At 43.9% G+C, this 26,373-nt stretch overlaps 1 protein-coding gene across 1 annotated transcript in view; it reads right to left on the bottom strand.

The window, feature by feature from the left end:
* The window catches only part of fhdc2 (FH2 domain containing 2), an 85,899-nt gene extending 61,129 nt beyond the window's left edge, over positions 1 to 24,770 (bottom strand). Inside the window, exons 1-2 of the mRNA XM_060832290.1 lie at positions 24,614 to 24,770; positions 1,029 to 1,701 (exon numbers count right to left, since the gene is read on the bottom strand). Of these exons, the coding sequence (XP_060688273.1) occupies positions 1,029 to 1,520 (492 nt within the window). The 5' untranslated portion in view covers positions 1,521 to 1,701; positions 24,614 to 24,770. The remainder of the gene's footprint in view (positions 1 to 1,028; positions 1,702 to 24,613) is intronic.
* Positions 24,771 to 26,373: the final 1,603 nt, after the last annotated feature.

The following is a 26,373-nucleotide window of genomic DNA, read 5'->3' as shown; positions in this document are numbered from 1 at the left end:
AGTTGAAATCCACTCATATAATTACTGTTACACACCCCTGAGAACTGTCCACATATTTGCTCCGCTATTTCCTGCTGACACTTTGGAGTCATACAATACAGTCTCACTCTTAACATCCTAAATTCTACCTACAAAGCCTTGTTTGAGGACCATTCCAAGATATCATCTCTTCTCATTGCAGTAATTAACTCCTTAATTAATAATCCGACATCACCACCTTTTTCACACACCCCTCTCCTATACCCCAGAATGTTGAGTTCCCAACATTCAACCATACTCAATATAGTTACCCAATCATATTTCTGTGATGGCAATAATATCATACAATCATGTGTCAATCCATTAAACCATCAGTCTTCCCTATTACACTCCAACCATTAAGACCGTCCAAGCCTGCCTCACTCTCTTGACAATCAACATAGCTGAACTCACTATGACTTACTTCCTTTGCTGCTGAATGATCTTCTGCACTGTAACTTTGTGATTGTGTGAAAACAATAACTTTTTTTCTTCTGTACAAATACAAATGATTTTGCTAACTCTTTTCAGCAATATAAAAATTTAATACAGCTATTGCTCCCCACCCTTGGAGCTCTTTTCATGAGGTTTTTTTAAAAATTCATTCACAGCCACCCCTAAATATCGCAAGGGCAGTTAAGAGTCAACCACATTAATGTGACTTAGAGTCACATGTAGGTCAGACAAGGTAAGAATGAGAGTTTCCTTTCCTAAAGGATATTGGCTTTGAACTGGATGCCCAGAATATTACCTTGGGTCTCTGGATTAACAGTTCAATGGAAATACCACAAGGCCATTGTCTCCTCTCACTGAGGATATTACAATGTGCATCCTCAAAACAGAACAGGAATAGAACAGGAGAAAAAGGTAACGATAGAGGAAAGCGGATTAACACTGACCATACCAAAGCTATCCACTCAGAGATAATCTTACAACAGAGACTGTCAGACACAAGTAGTCAATTCCATCCACAGTCTAATACTGTTTCACTGAAACCGACTCTGACTTACTCTTTCACCAGTGGAATCTCGGCAATTGTGTTTAGATCTTCTCCAGTGTTTTCGCTCATGTCCTGAAACTTTCTCCACCTGTTCGAATAACTTCTCCATGATTAAAGTGTCCAGCTGAAAATCATCATCATACTTATCCGTTGTCCAGATGTTGTTTTTCCCCAAGATCCTATCTTTTGGAATAGTTATCCAGTTCACTTTCTTGAATTTGGATTTCTGAAGGCTTGGAGAAGATGGCGATTGACAAAGTAATGGTGGTGGTGGTGGTGGTGGTGGTAATACTGGTGGTGGTGGTGGCGGTGGTGGTGGTAATACTGGTGGGGGTGGTGGTGGCGGTGGTGGCGGAAGTACCATTGGGTGGTTTTTCTTTTGTGATGGTGGAGTACTGACATTGTGGATTGAAGGAAATGGTGTTGAAGGAGAGTGAGGCGAAGGTGCAGAAAGTTCAATAGATTCAGCACATTTTGTTGCCATTGTAATTTCCGTTGTCATCTCATTCCCACCATTTGGTCAGAAGCACCAATGACAATGTTCATCATCAGGATATAAATTAGTCACTGTCCTGACATACAAGCCTCCATTATCATTCTATCTGGAGAGAAGCTTGACAATTACCCTGTTGCCATTTGCAGTTCTCAATTAATGTGATGATTGATACTTCAGTCAGTCCATCCTTCAAGAAAGGAAAAAACAGGTTATCAGCAAAGTATTCATCTTCCAGAGATTTAGGTTATTGTTCAATGCTTGATGTAAAAAACAGATATATCTAAAAAAAACTAGGTTTGAAGAGAAATGTAACTGTTTCAAGTTATAAATCAGTTTGTCATTTAGAGTGAAATTATATACAAAGAGACCAATGGAAGACATATTCAGTTTGATATAAAGAATCATAGAGTCACAGAGATGTACAGCACAGAAACAGACCCTTCGTTCCAACTTGTCCATGCCAACCAGATATTCCAACCCAATCTAGTCCTACCTTCCAGCACCCAGCCCATATCCCTCCAAACCCTTCTAATTCATATACCCATCCAGATGCCTTTTAAATGTTGCAATTGTACCAGCCTCCACCACTTCCTCTGGCAGCTCATTCCACACATGCACCACGCTCTGCGTGAAAAAGTTGCCTCTTAGGTCTTTTTTATATCTTCCCCCTCTCACCTAAACCTATGCCCTCTAGTTCTGGACTCCCCCACCCCAGGGAAAAGACCTCAGAAAGGAAGTCATAACCTTCATAAGTTCTGCCTGTCAAACGTTTAGCATGAGCAGTATCCAGTTTTCATATGGTAACCTCCTCTGCTTAGTTACCTTTTCAAAAATAAAAATAAAAAATGCCTCATCAAATTTTGGGAGGGCTTGCACAAATTTAAACAGTTCTCCACTGGCTCTTGGTTTAGACTCAGATCTTTCCTAAGCAGAATGCTTCCTGGCATCAAATGTTTCTTTCATTTTTCCAACTTTATAGGTGTTTTCCTAATCGATGTGGTCAGGGATGTTATCACGTACTTCTACAACAGGTAGGATGTGAATCTGGACCTCCTGGTTCAGAAGCAGGGACACTACCACTAAGACACAAAAGCTTTTAAGGTTCAACCTTTGAAGCTGGTATTCTGACATTTTTCCCCACTTTAAATTCCAGCTCTACCCTCTAAAATTATTTCTTTCTCCCTCTCCCCTCTCTGATATGTTCTTTCCTCTTCTTCCTTACTTTGTCTGAAGCGTGTGCCTTTAATGCTGAAGTTTATGATGATTTCTAAATCTCTTTCAGGTTTATATTGCTTAATCTGCAATTGAATTCTCACTAACTCAACTGAATTACCAAAATGTTTTACTTTGCCCTTCCTCCTATTACCTCAATAATATTTGCTAGACCGTGCTATTATTTCTAACTTCAATATATCTGCTAATTCAATTAGCCTGACTTTTTTTTCAAATCCCCCAAGAATAAATCTTATATCCCCAGAAAAGTCTTAACAACTGCTTAAGCCATTTTGATTTAATAATGCACAAGAAACTTGGCAACATTTCTTCTATCTTTTTCTAATCGGAAGTTTATGCCACTGCCTAGAAGGAAAAGGTCAGCAAATAGATGGGAACACCATTCCCTGCAAGTTCTCTTTCAAGCCACTCACCACCTTGACTTGGAAAAATATATCAGTTTCTTTAGTATTGTTGGATCAAATTCCAGGAATTCCCTCTCTTATGGCATTGTGGATGTCCTTATAGCAAAAGGACTGCATCCATTCAAGAAGGCAGCTCACCACAACATTCTCAATGACAACCAAGGTGGGCAATAAAATGCTGGCCCAGCCAGTAACACTGATATCTCACAAATGAATAAAAATACTTATTACTCTATTTCTTGTTAAATATTGTCAGCAATGGATTCTGGGTAATCCAAGATGGAGGATGGGAAAACTTTCTGGCTGTAACAGGCTGCTCTTTTTTTGAGGTATTTTAGGTGCTGGAGGTGATTTCCTCGAATTCCAGGAGCAGCAATTACTGTTTTAAATGCTGTTGCATTGTTTTGGAACTTTGGAGGCAAAAATAGTCAACAGCACTTTTAAAAGGGAGAGGAACAAACAAAGCACATGGTGAAGTCAGTGCAGAAGAGAGAGAGAGAGAGAAACCCACACTGCTCCCTGAGAGAGCAGTGAAACTGCACAGTTACTGCCTTTGCTGTTTGAATTCATATATCGCTGGACTTTGGATTGCATCTGGGAAAATTAACAAACAGTGAAATTCATAACTAATCTTGGAAGAACGTGTTTGGGAAAGATCACAGCACAGAGACAGATAAGATAATAGTTTCAAGTATGGTCTTGGGGCCTAGCTGTAAGTCTGTCGTAGGACTGATAAATTAATCCACATTTATTTCAATGCAAGGGGCCTAACAGGGAAGACAGATGAACTCAGGGCATGGTTAGGAACATGGGACTGGGACATCATAGTAATTACAGAAACATGACTCGGGGATGGACAGAACTGACAGCTTAATGTTCCAGGATACAAATGCTACAGGAGGGTCAGAAAGGGAGGCAAGAGAGCTGGGGGGTGGGGGTGGGGTGGGGGTGGGATTGAGAAACAAACTTGTAATAAGATCCCAGCTATCTGAAGAATAATGGGATGGTTATGGTCGGGGATTTTAACTTTCCAAACATAGACTGGGACTGCCATAGTGTCAAGAGTTTAGGTGGAGAGGAACTTGTTGAGCATTTACAAGAAAATATTCTGATTCAGTACGTGGATGTACCTACTAGCAAAGGTGCAAAACTTGACCTCCTCTTGGGAAATAAGGCAGGGCAGGTGACTGAGGTGTCAATGGGAGAGTATTTTGCGGCCAGCAACCGTAATTCTATTAGTTTTAAAATAGTGATGGAAAAAGATAGACCGGATCTAAAAGTTGAAGTTCTAAATTGGAGAAAGGCCAATTTTGTCTCACAAACTTGATTGAGTTTTTTTTGAAGAAGTAACAAAGAGGATTGATGAGGGCAGAGCAGTAGACATGATCTATGTGGACTTCAGTAAGGTGTTCGACAAGGCTCCCCATGGGAGACTGATTAGCAAGGTTAGATCTCATGGAATACAGGGAGAACTCACCATTTTGATACAGAACTGGCTCAAAGGTTGAAGACAGAGAGTGGTGGTGGAGGGTTGTTTTTCAGACTGGAGGCCTGTGACCAGTGGAGTGCCACAAGGATCGGTGCTGGGTCCACTACTTTTTGTCATTTATATAAATGATTTGGATGTGAACTTAAGAGGAAAAGTTAGTAAGTTTGCAGATGACACCAAAATTGGAGGTGTCGAGGATTATTAGATTACTTACAGTGTGGAAACAGGCCCTTCAGCCCAACAAGTCCACACCGACCCGCCAAAGCGCAACCCACCCAGTCCCCTACATTTACCCCTTTACCTAACACTACGGGCAATTTAGCATGGCCAATTCACCTGACCTGCACATCTTTTGACTGTGGGAGGAAACCGGAGCACCCGGAGGAAACCCACGCAGACACGGGGAGAATGTGCAAACTCCACACAGTCAGTCGCCTGAGTCGGGAATTGAACCCGGGCCTCTGGCGCTGTGAGGCAGCAGTGCTAACCACTGTGCCACCGTGCCGCCCCCAAATCTGTTATCTCAGATTACAATGGGATCTTCATCAGACGAGCCAATGGGCTGAGGAATGGCAGATGGAGTTTAATCTAGATAAATGTGAGGTGCTAATTTTGGAAAAGCAAATCTTAGGAGGATTTATACACTTAATGGTTAGGTCCTAGGGAGTGTTACTGAACAAAGAGACTCTGGAGTGCAAGGTCCTAGCTCCTTGGAAGTAGAATTGCAAGTAGATAGGATAGTGAAGAAGGCGTTTGGTATGCTTTCCTTTATTGGTCAAAGTATTGAGTAAAGGAGTTAGAAGGTCATGTTGCAGCTGTATAGGACATTGGTTAGGCCACTGTTGGAATATTGTGTGCAATTCTGGTCTCCTTCCATTGAAGGATGTTGTGAAATTTGAAAGGGCTCAGAAAAGATTTACAAGGATGTTCCCAGGGTTGCAGAATTTGAGCTAAAGGGAGAGGTTGAATAGGCTAGGGCTGTTTTCCCTGAAGCGTTGGAGGAGGGGGTGACCTTATAGAGGTTTATAAAATCACGAGGAGCATGGATAGGGTCAATAGACAAAGTCTTTTCCCTGGGGTGGGGGAGTCCACAACAAGAGGGCGTAGGTTTAGGGTGAGAGGGGAAAGATATAAAAGAGACCTACAGGACAATATTTTCACGCAGAGGGTGGTGCATGTGTGGAATGGGCTGTCAGAGGAAGTGGTGGAGATTAGTACAATTGCAACATTTAAAAGGCATCTGGATGGGTATGTGAATAGGAAACATTTGGAGGGATATGGTATTGGCAGGTAGACTAGATTGGGCTGGGACATTTGGTCGGCATGGACAAGTTGGACCAAAATGTTTGTTTCTGTGCTGTACATCTCTATGACTCTATGACAATAGATATCCTGGATAAGCCCCTACATTTATTTTCCACCCAAGACAGGAGGGGTGCCCTGTCTTTCTCGGTTGTCCTGTCCTACTACTCTATAGGTCACAACATAAATTTAATTGTTTTCAGCAATTCCCACTATGGTCAATCATATACTTTTTCTGTATTACGTTAAAATAAAATATCTATCAACCAGGTTTCTTCAGTAAATAAAAAATATTGATTTATTATTAAAATAAACTTACTCAATAAAGATGCGAAACTTGTTAATTCTCTTAGTTAATAATTTGGAAATGGAAATGTTTCCCACTCAAAATTACCTAAAATGCACATATACACACAAACGAAGTAAAAAATAAACTTAGAAAAGGATTTCTCTGCAAAATTAATTTGGGTGGAAGAAACACTTAGGCCAAGAAGTGTTCGTTCTTGAAGGCAAAAGAAAGGTAAAGTTCAGACATCTCTTGGTCTGGCATTTTAGCATCGACAGTTGTCTCTGGGCTTCTGGTAGGTAGAATCTGTTCAGGAAACATAATATCATGACATTTTCCAGTCACACCCCTTGAAGGTAATTAATTTTCACACAGGTTTCACAACAAAACTACCTCAGAAACAGAAACATGAGCTGAGCAGCTGGTTTTGTAGCTAGCTGCCATTACTAAAGGTAAAACCATCTCCAACCATGCAACCCACTGTTCAAACAGAGCAGCTGTAAAGTTCAATTGTTAAAAGATGTCAAAAGTTTTTCCTGAAGTGAATTGAAGTAATCAAGACTAAAATCATCTGGAACAATGTTGTTCAAAGAAATGCCTTTATACACAAATTGCAATATGTCTTTTCATTAACAAAAAATCTTCACAAACAAACTCATTATTAAGTATAAAGCCATCAGAATGACTGAGAGCTGGGAAGATCAAGAAATACAGCGATGGTGGGTGAACTGGATTTGGTGTCTCAGGTTTTACAAAAAAGGCTGTCCAGGAGTGGCGTCTCCATGTAGGTGCTTAGAATTTTGAGTTCGGCAAGAGACCCCTTTTGCAGCCTAGTTTTGCCATCAAAACTAAATTAAAACGTAATCATGCAGCATATATGTGAAACAGAACTTAGGGCAGAATCTTATTGGAGCCTGACTGAAATGGGCGATTAGAAATATGGCAGAATTGCACAAGAAGTCCAAAGAGATCTAACTCGCCATCAGGAACATTGGTGCTGCATCTTTTAACTTCAGTTCTGGGCATAAATATGAGATTCTTTCCAGAAAGCGGTGAGTTGCCTATTAAAGGGGTTAGTTTATTACCTCAGCTCATTAATATGCAGCTTCATATCTTACCATGCACTTTGAGTCAACCAGATGCTGAGAATTCTCAACATGTAAGTCAGAGTGGATACCTGATGATTTCAGTTCACCATTTGCTTCAAAGGATATCCATGTTGGACAACGGGGACAAACATCCCAGGGCATGTGCCATGGGCACTGGGAACATGCACCCACATCTACAATCATAGGCATCTGACATGTACCAGCAATCAGGAACCCTCATGGTAATCTTTGATCCACTTACACATTGACCTATGCATCCCCCTGTTTCCAGCTGAAACCACAAAGATCGTAGAGATGTTCTCGGGTTTTGGAACATGGAAAAGATGTTTGACTTCACTGTTGACATTGTAGTCTGTATTTTACTTATTCAAAGTCAGCATGCTAATCAGAAAAATACATTTTTCAGTACTAACTCCCAACATCTTTCAATACTTTATATTGTACAAGGTCAGGTCAATTTAATGGATGAACATACAGAGAAAACATAACAGTTTATTTAAATTTCATGGGTGGTTCTCTCACCAAGGCAAGATCTTTCATTGTATCTTATGAAACTCACCTCATTAACTACATATCCCACCCCAATGGTGCCGCTCCAGCCCACTTCAAAACATTAAAGAGAGATCTAACAAAAAATGGTAAAACAGTTCAGTTTGTTCCATATTAAAAATGTGTCTTGATGCAGATTCATTTAGGAGATACATGGATTCCATCATCTGTCAATACTACCTGAACTGCTACACCCTCACTAGTGATCACAGTTAAGGTGTTGCCTTGTCTTAGAATAGAATCATAAGATCCCTATAGTGCAGAAAGAAGCCATTTGGCCCATCAAGTCTGCACTGACCCTCTGAAAAGTAATCTACTCAGACCCAGTCTCTAACTATCCCCATAACTCTGTATTTACATGGCTAGTCAACCTGGCCTGCTCATTCCTGGACACTACAGACAAATTTGAATGGCCAATCCACCTAACTTGCACATTTTTGGACTTTGGGAGGAAACCTATGCAGATATGGGGAGTATGTACAAACTCCTCATGTAACCCAAGGCTGGGGTCAAACCTGGGTCCATGGCCTTGTAAGGCAGCAGTGCTAACCACGGAGAGCCACTGTGCCATCCCAATTAAACTAAATTGATCCAGCCAGCCATTACAACAGGTGAACTCCTAGAGCCCAATTTCTTGGCAGGATGATTCTCCTTTCCAGCAAGATTGGATTGGTGGTGGGAACATGCTGTGCTTTAGCAGCCTTGAATCATATTAGCAAGCACATTTTCAACATTGGCATTGACAGCCATTCTCACCCTCCTCCTTGCTAGAGAATATTCCTACTTGTCAAACTGTTCCAAGATGTTCACCTTGTGCCTCAGAATAGTGACAAACTTCATACATAACCTTCATGATGTCTGCTTTTCCTTTCCCACCACAGTTTTCCATTTGTAGAATCAGTTTGTCTCTGATAAACAGAAGTTTTGGCCTTCAGGGTTTCAAAGAGAGAGCTCAATGTTTTCGGATGGCTTGCCTGTGACTAAATACAGGACCATGCCAAAACTGTGCTCTAGTTGGTTGGCACGATCACATAACAAGCTTGTGTGGGTCCAGCTAAACCAGAGTTTCCAGTCTGGAACTTCAATTTATTATGGAAATCTTGCCAATGTATTTTCCATTCTACCGATGGGAACAGCTGACAACTTTGACAGAACCTTAGTTTCTGAATATCTAATTTTAACTCATCACAACTTCATTATTCTAGGAAATCTATGATATGCCACATTCTATGGGAGGAAATTTTGTCTGTGTAGTGTTACTGCAGACTTAAAGTTAATTCACCACAGTACCCATGGACGATACCATTCTTCATTGGTATCATTGAAGAACATCACAGATAGTGATTTGTGCTGCTGTCTGTTCGTTGCAAATCAATATATGTCTGTATAGCACTGCAAACAAATTTCCCTCTTTGAGTCTCTAGTTAAGCTACGTTAGCTTCATTCTACTCTCTGTCATAAAATAAACGGTATCACGAGTTGCACAATGATGTAATATACTTAGATCTTCAAATTATACAGATCAGGTCCACACAAAAGCAGTGTTCATGGAGTTGGGACAATACCTTAGCATGAAGAGAGGATTAGTTGAAGGACAGGAAACAAAGAGTATGGTTAAAAGTGGCATGTTCAAGTTGACAGGCTGTTATGAGTGGAGTGCCATGAGAATCATGCTGGGGCCTCATCTAATTACAATCTATATTAATGACTTAGATATTAAGAATGATCTATCTAAGTTTCTGATAATACAAACATGGATGAAAATGCAAGCTGTGAAGTGGATGCAGAAAAGCTGCAAGAGACAAGGGTGGGTTAAGTGAGTGGGCAAAATTATAGCATCCAGAGTATAATGACAGAAAGTGTGACATTCACTTTGGTAGTAGGAATAAAAGACCTGAATATTTTTAAAGGTGTCAAACCTTTGTGTTCTGATGAATCGGATATACTTAAGCAAAAAACAAGAAATGTCAGTGTGCACATAGAAAGAAATCACTAAAGCAAATTTGTTGTGGGGTAAATCACCACAAGTTATCTTTAATCCAGCTACTTATTAAGAAATGTCACAGACAATCGAGTACTGAAACGATTTAAACTTTATTGCATGTAGCAACTAAAATAAGACCCCTCAAGTAAGCAAGTGAGCCTCACAATTTAACTTGGCTGTTATCTGATTAATGGTGGAACTTGGCCAGTATTCCACTAACAGTGTCCGTCTCTGGAAGTGTCTAAGGCTTGATCTTTGTGCAGTGTTGTTCTTCCAAGTTCTGCTACTGAGTTGTTCTGATCTTAGATTCGTATACAATTTTCTCTGTTTCACGTTTGTGGTATAATATTATTGATGATTCAATGACTTGGAGGTACTGGTGTTAGATTTGGGGGAACAAATTTGAAAATCACACAACATCAGGTTATAGTCCAACAGGTTTATTTGGAAGCAATAGCTTTCGAAGCGTTGCTAAGTCATCAGGTGTTTGTGGAGAATAAGATCATAAGACACAGACTTTGTAGCCAAATGATGACAGTGTCATGGAGATGGGATGACACATTAAACAATTTCAGATCAAGTCTTTCATCTTTTAGAATGGGATGTGTTGGTTTCTGTTCCTTGATATGTAAATCCCATAACTTCTTTTAAATTACATTCTCAAGAAAGGTCTAGCTTTTCTCACAATAGGTGCCATCTCAGCTCAGACAATGCATTAAGGAATGAGATCTGTCTGTGTCCCAATGTTGAGTTAAACCAGTTCTATTTCTAAATTGGGATTTACAGAGTTTTACATGGATTTATGCAGTTTTTGAGCAAAATGAAATGTAGTTCTGCAAAAACAAATTCACCCCATATGTCTGCACTTGTTGGAGAGACAGAGTGAGTGTGTGCATGTGGGTGTGAGTGAATATGATAGAGTGTGTGTGTATGCATGTATATGAGCTTGGTTAAGCATGTGTGCATGTGATGGATAATATACTTGTGATAGGGAGTGTGCATGGGTGCGACTGTGGGGGCATATGGCGTGTATATATGAGAGAGAGTTTGTGTATGAGAGAAGGTCTGTGTGGGTGTGTGAGTATGTAGAAGAGTGTGTGTGTCTGTGTGGGTGTCTGTGTGTGTAGAGTGCAGTGGGGTCACCTGTAGCATGATATTTACTCAAGGTCCCTGTTGAGGCCATTCCCATGGGTGCCAAACTTTGCTATCAGCTTCTGCTTGGCCATTCTGCGTTGTTGCGTACCCCAACGTCCGCCTTAGAGGATGATCACCTGAAGGTCCAAGGCCGAAGGGCCAGAACTGCGATTTGAGGGAACACTCTTGCTTCGTGGTTATTGCACAATGTCCATTCATCCATTGTCGTAGCATCTGCTCGGTCTTGCTAATGTGCCATGCCTCAGGGCATCATTGCCTGCAGCGTATGAGATAAGCAGTGGTGGCCAAATCACATGAGTACCTGGTGGGAGGTGTCTCCACGTGTAATGGTGGTATCTGTGGCAAGACTCTGACACATCTTGCAGCGTTCACCGTGACAGGGTTGTATGGTGTTGTCCTGAAGGCTGGGCAGTCTGCTGCAAACAATGATCTGTTTAAGGTTTGGTGGTTGTTTAAAGGCGAGAAGTGGAAGCGTGGGGATGGTTCTCATTAATAGTGTGTTGCAGGCTGTGAAGAACATGATGTAGTCGTTCAGCTCCCGGGAAGTACTGGACTACGAAGGGTATCCTGTGTATTGCGGTTTGTGTCTATCTCATGAGGAACTTATTACGGTTTCCTGCTGTGTCACAGTAGAACTGGTTGTCGATGAGTTGGGCATCATACCATGTTCTTATGAGGGCAACATTGAACACTTCCAAGTGTCCGTCATGTTCCTCCTCATCCGAACAGATCATGTGTATGTGGAGGAGTTGTCCATAGAGAATGGCTGTTTTAATATGTTTCAGATGGAAGCTAGAGAAGCACAGCATTGTGAGGTTATCTGTGGGTTTGTGGTAGAGTGAGGTGCTGAGGTACCCATCCTTGGTGGAGATGCATGTGTCCAAGAGACAAGATATTAAAGAGTAGGCTATGGTGAGTTTGATGGTGGGATGAAACTCGTTGATATCACAATGTAGTTGTTTCAATGACTCCTTGACATGGGTCCTGAGGAAGAAAATATCATGAATATATTTGGTGTGTGGTGCTGGTTGGAGGTCCTGTGCAGAAAAGAAGTCTTGTCCGAACTTGTGCATGAAAATGTTGGCACATTGGGGTGCAAATGTGGTCCCCATAGCCTTTCCGTCTGTCTGGATGAAGAACCGGTTGTCAAAGGTGAAAACATTGTGGTTGAGGATGAAACGGATGAGTTGTAAGAAGGTGTTCGGAGATTGGCAGTTGTTGGTATTGAGTACTCAGGCTGTTGCTGTGATGCCATCGTTGTGAGGGATGCTGGTGTAGAGTGCTGACATCTCCATTGTGACGAGGAATGTTCCCAGTTCGACTGGTCTGTGGATGTTGAGTTTCTGTAAGAAATCAGTAGTGTTGCAACAGAAGCTGGGGGTCCACTTTACAATGGGCTTCAAGATGCCATTGAGATAGCCAGAGAGGTTCTCACATAGGGTGCCATTGCCTGTTATGATAGGATTTCCTGGTGTGTTGGCTTTGTGTATCTTCAGAAGGCAGTAGAAGTAACCTATGCGAGAAGTATTTGGGATGAGGACACGTAGGGAACGCTGAACGACTGGATGCAAAGTCCTGATCAATGTGTTTCATTCACGGGTGTGCTCTTTGGTCAGATCAGCTGGTAGTTGCATGTAGTGTTCCTGGTTGTTCAGTTATCGGTATACTTTCTTACAGTAGTCCATTCTCTCCTGAATGACGATGGCTCCTCCTTTATCTGCTGGTTTGATGACAATGTTATGATGGGTTTTGAGAGCCTGGATGGCATTGCGTTGTGATTGGCTGATGTTTTGCTCTCCCTTGTGGGTACAGCTGCTGAACCTGGCATTTATACATTTCCTGGCAGTTTGGGCATATGTGTCAAGTCCAGGGCAGTGGCCTTCCGGTGGGGTCCACATCGATCCCTTCTTTGGTTGCTCCTCTACAGATCCCTGTGATGACTGTTCCAGTTCGTCAGTGGACTCATTGGGATCACTGCTGACGTTTTGAAAGAATTCCTGGAGTCTCATCATCTAATGACTTCCTCTGTGTCTGCTACTAGAACCACAGGGTCCATTTTGGTGGTGGGGCAGCAATTGAGGCCTCTGCTAAGAACTTCGATCTCTTCTAGTTGGAGGGTATGGTCCGATAAGTGACAATTGATTTCTCTGTGGTGGTAACATTTTCAACCATGGTGCCAGGGTGGAGGCGCTTGGCTACTGCTGGTGGTAATGCCAAGTTTCTCCAGTTTCTTGTTCTTCGTAGACATGTATGTGGTGTCATTCTGTTGCCCTCTCTGGTTGGCAGTATCCTGAAAATGTGTTGCTAGTCAAAGCACAGCAGGCCAGGCAGCATCTCAGGAATAGGGAATTCGACGTTTCGAGCATAAGCCCTTCATCAGGAATGAGAGAGAGTAGCCAAGCAGGCTAAGATAAAAGGTAGGGAGGAGGGACTTGGAGGAGGGGCGATGGAGGTGGGATAGGTGGAAGGAGGTCAAGGTGAGGGTGATAGGCCGGAGTGGGGTGGGGACGGAGAGGTCAGGAAGGAGATTGCAGGTTAGGAGGGCGGTGCTGAGTTGAGGGAACCGACTGAGACAAGGTGGGGGGAGGGGAAATGAGGAAACTGGAGAAATCTGAATTCATACCTTGTGGTTGGAGGGTTCCCAGGCGGAAGATGAGGCGCTCCTCCTCCAGCCGTCATGTTGTTGTGTTCTGCCGGTGGAGGAGTCCAAGGACCTGCATGTCCTCGGTGGAGTGGGAGGGAGAGTTAAAGTGTTGAGCCACGGGGTGGTTGGGTTGGTTGGTCCGGGCGGCCCAGAGGTGTTCTCTGAAGCGTTCCGCAAGTAAGCGGCCTGTCTCACCAATATAGAGGAGGCCACATCGGGTGCAGCGGATGCAATAGATGATGTGTGTGGAGGTACAGGTGAACTTGTGGCGGATATGGAAGGATCCCTTGGGGCCTTGGAGAGAAGTGAGTGTGGAGGTGTGGGCGCAAGTTTTACATTTCCTGCGGTTGCAGGGGAAGGTGCCGGGGGTGGAGGTTGGGTTGGTGGGGGGTGTGGATCTGACGAGGGAGTCACGAAGGGAGTGGTCCTTGCGGAACGCTGATAGGGGAGGGGAGGGAAATATATCCTTGGTGGTGGGGTCCGTTTGGAGGTGGCGGAAATGACGGCGGATGATACGTTGTATACGGAGGTTGGTGGGGTGGTAGGTGAGAACCAGTGGGGTTCTGTCTTGGTGGCGGTTGGAGGAGCGGGGCTCAAGGGCGGAGGAGCGGGAAGTGGAGGAGATGCGGTGGAAGGCATCGTCGATCACGTCTGGGGGGAATCTGCGGTCCTTGAAAAAGGAGGCCATCTGGGCTGTGCGGTGTTGGAACTGGTCCTCCTGGGAGCAGATGTGGCGGAGACGAAGGAATTGGGAATATGGGATGGAGTTTTTGCAGGGGGCAGGGTGGGAGGAGGTGTAGTCCAGGTAGCTGTGGGAGTCAGTCGGTTTATAGTAGATATCTGTGTTGAGTCGGTCGCCCGAGATAGAGATGGAAAGGTCTAGGAAGGGGAGGGAGGAGTCTGAGACAGTCCAGGTGAATTTAAGGTCGGGATGGAAGGTGTTAGTAAAGTTGATGAACTGTTCAACCTCCTCGTGGGAGCACGAGGCAGCGCCGATACAGTCATCGATGTAGCGGAGGAAAAGGTGGGGGCTGGTGCCAGTGTAGTTGCGGAAGATGGACTGTTCCACATATCCTACGAAGAGGCAGGCATAGCTGGGGCCCATGCGGGTGCCCATGGCAACTCCTTTAGTTTGGAGGAAGTGGGAGGATTGAAAAGAGAAGTTATTCAGGGTGAGGACCAGTTCAGTCAGTCGAAGGAGGGTGTCAGTGGAAGGGTACTGGTTGGTGCGGCGGGAAAGGAAGAAGCGGAGGGCTTTGAGTCCTTCGTGATGGGGGATGGAGGTGTACAGGGACTGGAACTGTACTGCTGTATCTTGAATGCAAGCAGAGAGTGTGGACTCTATCTTGATTTCAAGGTCACGGCATCTGCTGTAGAGTTGGTGCAGGAGATGATTGAGGAGTTTGTGAGAGGTGCGGTGGCAAAGTCTCTCCAGGTAGTCTGTGTTGTAGGTCGACTTGAGTGGGTTCGTGATCCATAAGCCTTTTGGGATCTTTCCTGCTTTTCTGCAGAAACTTGATGCCTGTGTCGATAGGCGCGATCTTCTTGGAAATCCTCTCCACTTTGAGCCAGCAGTTCATGGTATCGATGGTAGCCACAACCACTTTAGAAATAGAATCATTCTAACTCAACACTGGGACACTGACAGACCTCACACCTTAATGCATTGTCTCAGCTGAGATGGCACCTATTGTTAGAAAAGCTAGACCTTTCTTGAGAATATAATTTAAAAGAAGCTCTGGGATTGACATATCAAAGAACAGAAACCAACAAATCTCATCCTAAAATATGAAGACTTGATCTAAAATTGTTTAATGTATCATCTCATCTCCATGACACTGTCCTCATTCGACTAAAAGTCTGTGTCTTATGATCTTATTCTCCACAAACACCAGATGAAGAGGCAGTTCTTTGAAAGCTAGTGCTTCCAAATAAACCTGTGAGACTATAATCTGCTACTGGATGATTCAATGGATTACTTCAGCCCCAACATTGATTATACTTTGGAGATCTCAAGTCTGTTGCTTGCCTTCTTATCAGAAGTAGCTGCCTTGTTCCTTGTTACATTTGAAGTTACCTGTCTGTTTACCCTGGAATTAAATCCTTTCCTTCAGGACAAGCCTTCTTCAGGCAGAATTAATTGCCCATTTGTCATGAGGCAGCAGGTTATCAAACAATGTTATCTCCTCTCTCCCAGGAAACTGTTGGTTTATGCTGCCTCTTTCTAGTTATAGTTAATTAGCACTTCGCTTTTAATTCCTTTATAACACTTTCTCCTTGTCCCTTTCATCTTGAGAAACAGTTTATTCCAGAAAGAGTAATTGCTGATTCCTTCAATCCATGAAGTTGCTAAATTCTGAAGTTTATACTGTCACAGATTCCCTTTGACAATTAATGTAAACAACGGGAGGATAAAAAGTAATGAAATCATACTTACGTAGTACAGAGCTTTGGTAAGGCTATACCTGGAGCACTGTATGCCATTTTGCTCTCTATATTTAAGAAAGGATATCCATGCATTGCAAAAGTCAATTGGATTGGTTCCTGGGGTGATAGGATTATTTTATGATGATGAGGATAATTTGGGAAAATCATCCCAAGGAAGAAGAAGAAGGACATGGCAATCATGGCTGTTAATGATTTGGCAGCACTGTGGCTCAGTGGTTATCAGTGCCGCCTCACAGCACCACGGACCCGGGTTCGATTCCACCCTCAGGTGACTCTCCATGTGGAGTTTGCACATTCTCCCCATGTCTGCGTGGCTTTCCTCTGGGTGCTCCGGTTTCCTCCCACAGTCCAATGATGTGCAGGTTAGGTGAATTGGCCATGCCAAAATTGTACATAATGTTAGGTGTATTAGTCAGAGGGAAGTGGGTCTGGGTGGGTTACTGTTCGGAGGGTCAGTGTGGACTTGTTGGACCAAAGGGCCTGCTTCCATACTGAAGGGAATCTAATCAATGGAAGTCAGGACAGCATAAAAGCAAAAGAAAAAGCAGACAATGTGATGAACATTAGTGGGAAGCCAGAAGATTGGGATTTAACAACCAGCAGAGGATAACTGAAAAGAAGCAATAAGATGAAACGTGAAAGTAAGCGATTAAGTAAAATAAAAGTTCTTTTAGATATATGAGAGATCAAGAGTAGATATTGAACTACTAAAAAATAAGGCTGGAAAAGTAGTAATGGGGTGCAACGAAATGGCAGGGGATTTGAATAGGTACTTTGCATCCGTTTTCAGAGAGGAAGACACCAGCAGCAAACCAGAACTTCAAGTGAGTCAGGGGGCAGAGGTGTTTGTAGTGGCGCCATCACTGAGGAGAAGATACTGGGGAAGCTGACATGTCTGAAGATGGATAAATCACCTGGACCAGATGTACAACACCCTTGAATTCTTATGGAGAAAGCTGAGGAGATTGAGGAGGAATTGGTGGTGATCTTTCAGGATTTACTGGAGTCAGGGAGGACTGGAAAATGGATAACTCCCTCTCAAAGAAGGGAGGGAGGCAAAAGACAGAAAATATAAGGCTGTTAGCCTGATCTTAGTTGTTGCTAAGATTTTAGAGTTCATATTAAGGATGAGATTGTGAAGTACTTGGAAGTGCACATAAAATAGGGCTGTATCAGCATGGCTTCATTTAGGGAAGATCATGCCTGACAAATTTGTTAGAATCCTATGAGAAGGTAATGAGCAAGTTAGACAAAGGAGGGTCAGTGGACATATTCTATTTGGATTTACAGAAGACCTTCAACAAGGAGGCGCACAGGAGACTGCTTTATTGGACAAGAGCCCATGGTGTTAGGGACAAGATACTGGCATGTATAGAGGATTGGCTGACTGGTATAAGGCAGAGAGTGGGGATAAAGGGGTCGGTTATGAGTGGAGAGGTCCATGTTGGAATCACAACTATTCATGTTATACATTAACGATCTGGATGAATAGCTAAGAGCACGATTACTAAGTTTGCAGAAGACTGAAAGATGGGTGGAGGGACAGACAGTGTCAAGGAAGTGGGGAGCTGCCAAAGGACTTGATCAGAGACAAAAAATTTGCAGATGCTGGAATCCAAGGTAGACAAGCAGGAGGCTGGAAGAACACAGCAAGCCACACAGCATCAGGAAGTGGAGAAGTCAACGTCTCCGGTGTAACCCTTCTTCAGGACTGGGATGGGTGTAAAGGGAGCTACAGATAAAAGGGGGGTGGGGAATGGTTTTGGGTGGAGAGAGGGGCAGGGTGGTGAGGTAGTGATAGGTGAACACAGGTAAAGGGCACAGCATGGTTGGACGATGGGAGGAGTGAATCTGGTTGGTAGCTGGAAGGTACAGTAGATCAGAGGAATAGAAGGGAGGGCAAGTGGCTGGAAAGGGAGTCAGGGGATGGAAAGGGAGTCCTCCAGGCTGTAGGCTACCCAGGCGGAAGATGAGGTGTTGTTCCGCCAATAGAACATAGAACATAGAACATAGAAAGATACAGCGCAATACAGGCCCTTCGGCCCTCGATGTTGCGCCGACCGAATCCTACCTAACCTACACTAGCCCAATAACTTCCAAATGCCTATCCAATGCCCGCTTAAATGACCATAAAGAAGGAAAGTTCACCACTGCTACTGGCAGGGCATTCCATGAACTCACAACCCGCTGTGTAAAGAATCTACCCCTAACATCTGTCCTATACCTACCACCCCTTAATTTAAAGCTGTGTCCCCTAGTAACACCTGACTCCATTAGCGGTAAAAGGTTCTCAGTGTCGACCCTATCTAAACCCCTAATCATCTTATACACCTCTATCAAATCTCCCCTAAACCTTCTCTTCTCCAATGAGAACAGCCCCAAGTGCCTCAGCCTTTCCTCATAAGATTTTCCTACCATTCCAGGCAACATCCTGGTAAACCTCCTCTGCACTCGTTCCAATGCCTCCACATCCTTCCTATAGTATGGTGACCAAAACTGCACACAATACTCCAGATGAGGCCGCACCAGAGTCTTATACAGTTGCAACATGACCTCAGGACTCCGGAACTCAATTCCTCTACCAATAAAGCCCAGTACACCATATGCCTTCCTCACAGCACTATTTACCTGGGTGGCAACTTTCAGAGATCTGTGTACATGGACACCAAGATCCCTCTGCTCATCCACACTACCAAGTAGCCTACCATTAGCCCAGTAATCCATCTTCTTGTTACTCCTACCAAAGTGAATGACTTCACACTTAGCTACATTGAATTCCATTTGCCACATTTCTGCCCAGCTCTGCAACTTATCTATATCCCGCTGTAACCTACCACTTCCTTCCTCACTATCCACAACTCCACCGACTTTTGTGTCATCCGCAAACTTGCTTACCCAGCTTTCAAGCCCTTCCTCTAGATCATTTATAAAGATAACAAAAAGCAATGGTCCCAAAACAGATCCTTGTGGTACGCCGCTAGTAACTGCACTCCAAGATGAACATAGTCCATCAACTACTACCCTCTGTCTCCTTCCAGCCAGCCAATTCCTAATCCAAACCTCTAATGTATCCTCAATGCCATACCTCCGTAGTTTTAGCATTAGCCTACCATGGGGAACCTTATCGAACCTTATTTTACTAAAATCCATATACACAACATCTACTGCTTTACCCTCGTCCACTTCCTTAGTCACCTTCTCAAAGAACTCAATAAGGTTTGTGAGGCACGACCTGCCCTTCACAAAACCATGCTGGCTATCCTTGATCACGTTATTCCTATCCAGATGTTCATAAATCTTATCCCTTACCATTCTCTCTAAGACTTTGCCCACCACTGAAGTCAGACTCACTGGCCTATAGTTACTAGGGCTATCCCTACTCCCTTTCTTGAACAAGGGGACCACATTCGCTATCCTCCAGTCCTCTGGTACTATTCCCGTTGACAATGACGACATAAAAATCCAGGCCAATGGCTCTGCTATCTCCTCCCTAGCTTCCCATAGGATCCTAGGGTAAATGCCATCAGGCCCAGGAGACTTATCTATTTTCATCCTCTCCAATATTCCCAGAACCTCTTCCCTGCATATTTCCAGGCCATCCATTCTAATCATTTGTGACTCCATATTCACATCAGCAACAGTGTCCTGTTCCTGAGTGAATACTGATGAAAAGTATTGATTTAGTGTCTCTCCAATCTCCTCCGCCTCCACACACAACTTCCCACTACTATCCTTGACTGGACCGATACCTACCCTAGTCAACCTTTTATTCCTGACATACCTATAGAAAGCCTTTGGGTTTTCCCTAATCCTACCAGCTAAAGACTTTTCATGAGCCCTTCTCGCTTCTCTTAGCTCTCTCTTTAGATTCTTCCTGGCTACCTTATAACTCTCTATCGCCCCAACTGAACCTTCACGCCTCATCTTTACATATGCCGCCTTCTTCCCTTTCACAAGGGATTCCAATTCCTTACTAAACCACGGCTGCCTCACAAGGCCCTTTACACCATGCCTGACTGGTACATACTTATCGAGGACACGTAGTAGCTGCTCCTTGAACAATCCCCACATCTCATTAGTGTTCTTCTCCTGAAGCCTGTTTTTCCAATCCATACATCCTAAGTCATGCCTCACTGCATCATAATTTCCCTGCCCCCAGCTATAACTCTTGCCCTGCGGCGCACACTTATCCCTCTCCATCACTAAAGTAAAAGTCACCGAGTTGTGGTCACTGTCCCTGAAGTGCTCACCTACCTCCAAGTCTAACACCTGGCCTGGTTCATTACCTAGAACCAAATCCAGTATAGCCTCACCTCTTGTTGGCCTGTCTACATATTGTGTCAGGAAACCCTCCTGCACACATTGGACAAACACCGACCCATCTAATGAACTCGAGCTATAGCTCTCCCAGTCAATATCTGGGAAGTTAAAGTCCCCCATAACAACCACCCTGCTACCTTCACTCTTTTCCTGAATCATCCTCGCAATATTATCCTCTACTTCTCTAGGACTATTAGGAGGCCTGTAGAAAACACCTAACAGGGTGACCTCACCTTTCCTATTTCTAACCTCAGCCCAAACTACCTCAGATGGCAAGTCCTCTTCCATCGTCCATTCCACTGCTGTAATACTATCTTTGACAAGTAATGCCACACCTCCCTCTTTTTTACCCCCATGTCTGATCCTACTAAAACATTTAAACCCTGGAACCTGCAACAGCCATTCTTGTCCCTGTTCTACCCACGTCTCTGTAATGGCCACAACATCGAAGTCCCAGGTACCAACCCACGCTGCAAGTTCACCTACCTTATTTCTTATACTTCTGGCATTGAAGTATACACACTTCAATCCACCCTTCTGTTTACAGGCACCCTCCTTCGAGATCGCTGCATTATTCATAACCTCCCTACACTCAAGGTCCTGTACCCTAAAGCTACAGTCCAGGTTCCCATGCCCCGGCGGAGTTAGTTTAAACCCTCCCAAAGAGCACTAGCAAACCTCCCCCCAAGGATACTGGTGCCCCTCAGGTTCAGGTGTAGACCATCCTTTTTATAGAGGTCCCACCTTCCCCAGAAAGAACCCCAGTTGTCCAGAAACCGGAATCCCTCCCTCCTGCACCATCCCTGTAGCCATGCATTTAACTGCTCTCTCCCTATTCCTCGACTCTCTATCACGTGGCACGGGTAACAAACCAGAGACTACAACTCTGTTTGTTCTAACTCTGAGCTTCCAACCTAGCTCCCTGAAAGCCTGTCTGACATCCTCACCCCTCTTCCTACCTATATCGTTGGTGCCAACGTGGACCACGATCTGGGGCTGCTCCCCCTCCCCCTTAAGGACCCAATGTGCAGTCTGATTCACTGTGGCAATGGAGGAATCCGAGGATGGTCATCTTGGAAAGGGAGTGGGAAGGGGAATTAAACTGGGCAGCGACTGAGAGGTCTGGTCAGCCCCTGCTGGCCCAGCTGAGATGCTTGGTGAAATGTTCCCTTAGTTTATATTTGGTCTCCCTGATGTAGAGAAGATGACATAGGGGAGCACCGGATACAGTAAACTAGGTTGGAGGAGAGGCTGGTGAATCTTTGTCTCACCTGGAAGGACTGTTTGGGGCCCTAGTTGCAGGTGAAGGGGGTGGTGTGCCAGCAGGTTTTAATGTTCTTGGTGGTGGGGTCTAACTGGAGTTGGCGGAAGTGTTTAAGGATGATATATTGGATGCGGAGACTGGTGGGGTGTTGGGTGAGGGCAAGGTGGACCCTGGCTTTATTGTATTGGGGGGGTTTAGAGCAGCGGAGTGGGGAATGGAGGAGGTTTGGTGGAGGGCTGCCTGGATGACAGAGGAAGGATTAGCACCTTCTTCAATATAAGTGGACATCTGGGATGTTTGGGAGTGGAATGTCTCCTCATCCGAGCAGATGCAGCGGAGGTGGAGGAGTTGGAAAAAGGGGATGTGGTTCTTGCAGGATACTAGGTGGGAGAAGGTGTAGTCCAGGTAGTTATGGGAGTCTGTGGGTCTATAGTAAACATCCATTTCCATCTCTGGTGACAGTCTCCAGACAGGGTTCCCCCTTCTCCTCACCTACCACCCCACCAGTCTCTGCATCCAATATTTCATCTTTAAATACTTGCGCTAACTCCAATTAGACCCCACCACCAAGAACATCTTCCCCCCCACCCCTCTCTGCCTTCCACCCGGACCATTCCTTCGCCAATCTTTTCGTGCCACTCTCCCCCACTCTCTGAATCCCCTGGTACCTTCCCCTGCAATCATAAAAGATGCAAACCTGCAGGCACATCACCCCCATCCAGGGCCCTAAAGTCCTATTCTAAATTTTTAAAATGGGGTAAGTCTTTGGAAATATAAAACACAAACTGACTTGGAAGTCCTAATTTAGGATTCTCTTAAGGTTAACATGCATGTTCAGTTGGCAGTTAGGAAGGCAAATGTAATTCTAGCATTCACTTCAAGAGGGAAGGAATACAAGAGCAGAGATTCACTGCTGAGGTTGTATAAAGTTCTTGTCAAACTGTGTTTGTTATATGGTGAGAAGTTTTTGGCTATGTATCGAAGGAAGAATGTGCTAGGGTGGAAGACATTTCAGAGGAGGTTTACAAGAATGATGTCAGGGATGAAGGGCTTGTCATGTGAGGAGCATCTGGGGACTCTGGTTCTGTACTCGATGGAGTTTATAGGGATGAGGGGTAAGATCTTATTCAAACTTACAGAATATTGAGAATGGATAAGATGTTTCCACGACTAAGAGAATCAAGGGCACAGCCTCAGAGTGAAGGGAGCACCCTTTAGAACTAAGATAAAGAGGAGTTTTCAGCCAGAGGGTGGTTAATCTATGGAACCCATTGGTGCAGAGGACTGAGGACTAAATATTGAGTGTATTTAAACTGAGATAGATTAGTTCTTGCTTAGTAAGGGGATCAAGTATGACAGGGAGAAGGCAGGAGAATGGGGTTGAGATACATATCAGCCATGATTTAATGAACTGATTGGCCAAATTCTGTTCCTACATCTCATGGGCTGATGAATGAATGAGTAAATAGGGTCAAAACTCTCAGTCATTTTGAAGAATATGTGGTAATTTCTTTGAAACTCATAACATTCCAAAGTTGCTTGACAGGATAGACTCTGAGTGATGATTTCTCCTGCTCGGGGAATCTGGAAGACATGGGCACAGTTTCAGGACAGGAAGCCAACTATTTTAATCAAAGATGAGGAGAAATGTCTTCAGTCAAAGTGTTGTGAATCTTTGAAATTTTGTATTCCCCAGAATATAAGAACTGGATACTCAAGTGTGGGACATACTCAAGGCTTTTTTTTTCCTCTCAGGGAATCAAGAGATATGAGTAGCAGGTGGGAAAGTTGAGTTGAGTCAAAGGTCGATAATGATTGTACACAATGGTGCTGTGGGCTCTATGGGCCACATGATCTATTCACACACATGTTCTTAGATGGATCTGGGGACAGTTACATTACCTTGCAGTTGCAAGAGACAACTGACACCATCTATCATACAATTACTAATATCCTTGGGAAAGTCAGCTTGTTCTATTAATTATTAACAATACAGTGCAAATCTCAGGCTGGAGACTGCCAGTGAGATCCACCTGGCAACTTAACATTCAATATTTTGATGCATTTTTCTTTCACTTTTTGTCCCTTCTACAGCAGCAATGTGCCTGCGATTTTAATTTCCACCACAGAAGAGTTAGGACAAAGAAGGGACTGGCTGGACATTTCAGCTGCCAATAATAACAGTCAAATATAAAACACAAACTGACTTGGAAGTCCTAATTTCTTGAAGCCTTCCTAAATGATTTCAACGGATTATGAATTTATCCTTCTCCCAGCCAAATAATTGTCCTTCTGCCTGTCAGATAGCCTGCGATCCCGAAGGGAGACAAATATTTGCATTTTTATGTTTAAAATATTTTGAAAAGACATAGAAATCGGGGAACTCAGGGCCAGATTGCGAATCAAATCTGGGATCGTCCAGTCCAACTTTGTCAACACCGTACACAGTAAACCTAAAATAGCACACAGATAAAATATTGCCAGCAAATGTTGAACACAATGCAATGTTCCAGGAACACTATAGAAATCACGAACAATAAATCGGAATAAAAATGAGCTTGATTTCTACATTAAAGGTTATCAGCAAACTGCAGTATAATTCTGGAGCTGGCTGAGAGTTCAGTCATTCCTGCTTGTTGATAATTCCAATAACTAATTCCGCAACAGAAAGAAATGAACCAAAACACCAGAAGTAAAATATGTTAGCGCTAACAAGTTTTCCAAAAGTTTTGGGTTTACTGTAGTGCTTGAACCCGAGGACAAGACGATGGGACGTTGACATAAATCAGCTTTCTATTCTCTCTAGAAATCCGATTGGATTGAATTTATTTTCCAAATAAATTCCAGATTTTCAAAACAATATCCCCTACCATTTTCCAGCAATTTTTCTTGAATTGTGATTAAATTCTTACCAGCCGGAATTGCTTTTCACTTTCCCAACCTCTGCTCCTTCCTTCTCCTTCCCGGTTCTTATCCCGTTCCTTTTTAGGAAATGTTATCTTCCAGTTTTAACAGTTTGAGTCCGCGAGAAATGGTTGTGTTTGGGATAAAGACAACAGAATAGCTGCAGCGACCACACTTGGCTCAGCAATGGGAGTGTCCCCTGAAAGGTGGGTCAGTGACGGAATACAATTCCTCGGAAACCTGGTGCAACACAAGTCGCTGTGGGATTTCACCAGTCTGGGTTCAGAGTCACCACTATTGTGAGGAAGGTATGTGAGTGGAATACTGAGCAAGGGCCAGCTTCACTCCTTCGGCTAGTCAAATAATGAACCGTGTAAATAGTATGTGTTTCAACTAATGACAGGCTTTCGAATCCTGCACAATAGAATGGAAATAGTGAAGTTTCAACATACAGGGAGAACTAACCATTTGGATACAGAACTGGCTCAAAGGGAGAAGGCAGAGGGTGATAGTGGAGGGTTGCTTTTCAGACTGGAGGCCTGTGACCAGCAGTGTGCCACAAGGATCCATGCTGGGTCCACTGCTTTTTGTCATTTATATAGAGTCATAGAGATGTACAGCTTGGAAACAGACCCTTTGGTCCAACCCGTCCATGCCGACCAGATATTCCAACCCAAACTAGTCCCACCTGCCAGCACCCGGTCCATATCCCTCCAAACCCTTCCTATTCATATAGATAATATATCGAGATGCCTTTTAAATATTGCAATTGTACCAGCCTCCATCGCTTCCTCTGTCAGCTCATTCCATACATTCACCACCCTCTGTGTGAAAAAGTTGCCCCTTAGGTTTCTTTTAAATCTTTCCCCTCTCACCCTAAACCTATGCCCTCTAGTTCTGGACTCCCTGACTCCAGGGAAAAGACTTTGCCTATTTATTCTATCAATGCCCTTCATGATTTTGTAAACCTCTAAAAGGTCACCCATCAGCCTCTGACACTCCAGGGAAAACAGCCCCAGCCTGTTCAGTCTCTCCCTATAGCTCAAATCCTTCAACCCTGGCAATATCTTTGTAAATCTTTTCTGAACCCTTTCAAGTTTCACAACATCCTTCCCTTAGGAAGGAGACCAGAATTGCACGCATATTCCAACAGTGGCCTAACCAATTTCCTGTACAGCCGCAACATGACCTCCCAACACCTGTGCTCAATACTCTGACCCATAAAGGAAAGTATACCAAACGCCTTCTTCACTATCCTATCTACCTGCAACTCCACTTTCAAGGAGCTATGAACCTGCTCTCCAAGGTCTCTTTGTTCAGCAATACTCCCTAGGATCTTACCATTGAGTGTATAAGTCCTGCTAAGATTTGCTTTCCCAAAATGCAGCACCTCACATTTATCTGAATTAAACTCCATCTGCCACTTCTCAGCCCATTGGCCCATCTGATCAAGATCCTGTTGTGATCTGAGGTAACCTTCTTCGCTGTCCACTACACCTCCAATTTTGGTGTCATCTGCAAACTTACTAACTATACCTCCTTATGCTCACATCCAAATCATGTAAATAAATGATGCAAAGTAGTGGACCCAGCACCAATCCTTGTGGCACTCCACTGGTCACAGGCCTCCTGTCTGAAAAACAACCCTCCACCACCACCCTCTGTCTTCTACCTTTGAGCCATTTCTGTATCCAAATGGCACGTTCTCCCTTTATTCCATGAGATCTAACCTTGCTAATCAGTCTCCCATGGCGAACCTTGTCGCACG

The sequence above is a fragment of the Hemiscyllium ocellatum genome, chromosome 11 (assembly GCF_020745735.1).
Source record: "Hemiscyllium ocellatum isolate sHemOce1 chromosome 11, sHemOce1.pat.X.cur, whole genome shotgun sequence".
NCBI lineage: Eukaryota > Metazoa > Chordata > Chondrichthyes > Orectolobiformes > Hemiscylliidae > Hemiscyllium > Hemiscyllium ocellatum.
Note: the sequence above shows the minus strand (reverse complement) of the source record. Positions and strands in the feature narration are given on the sequence as shown.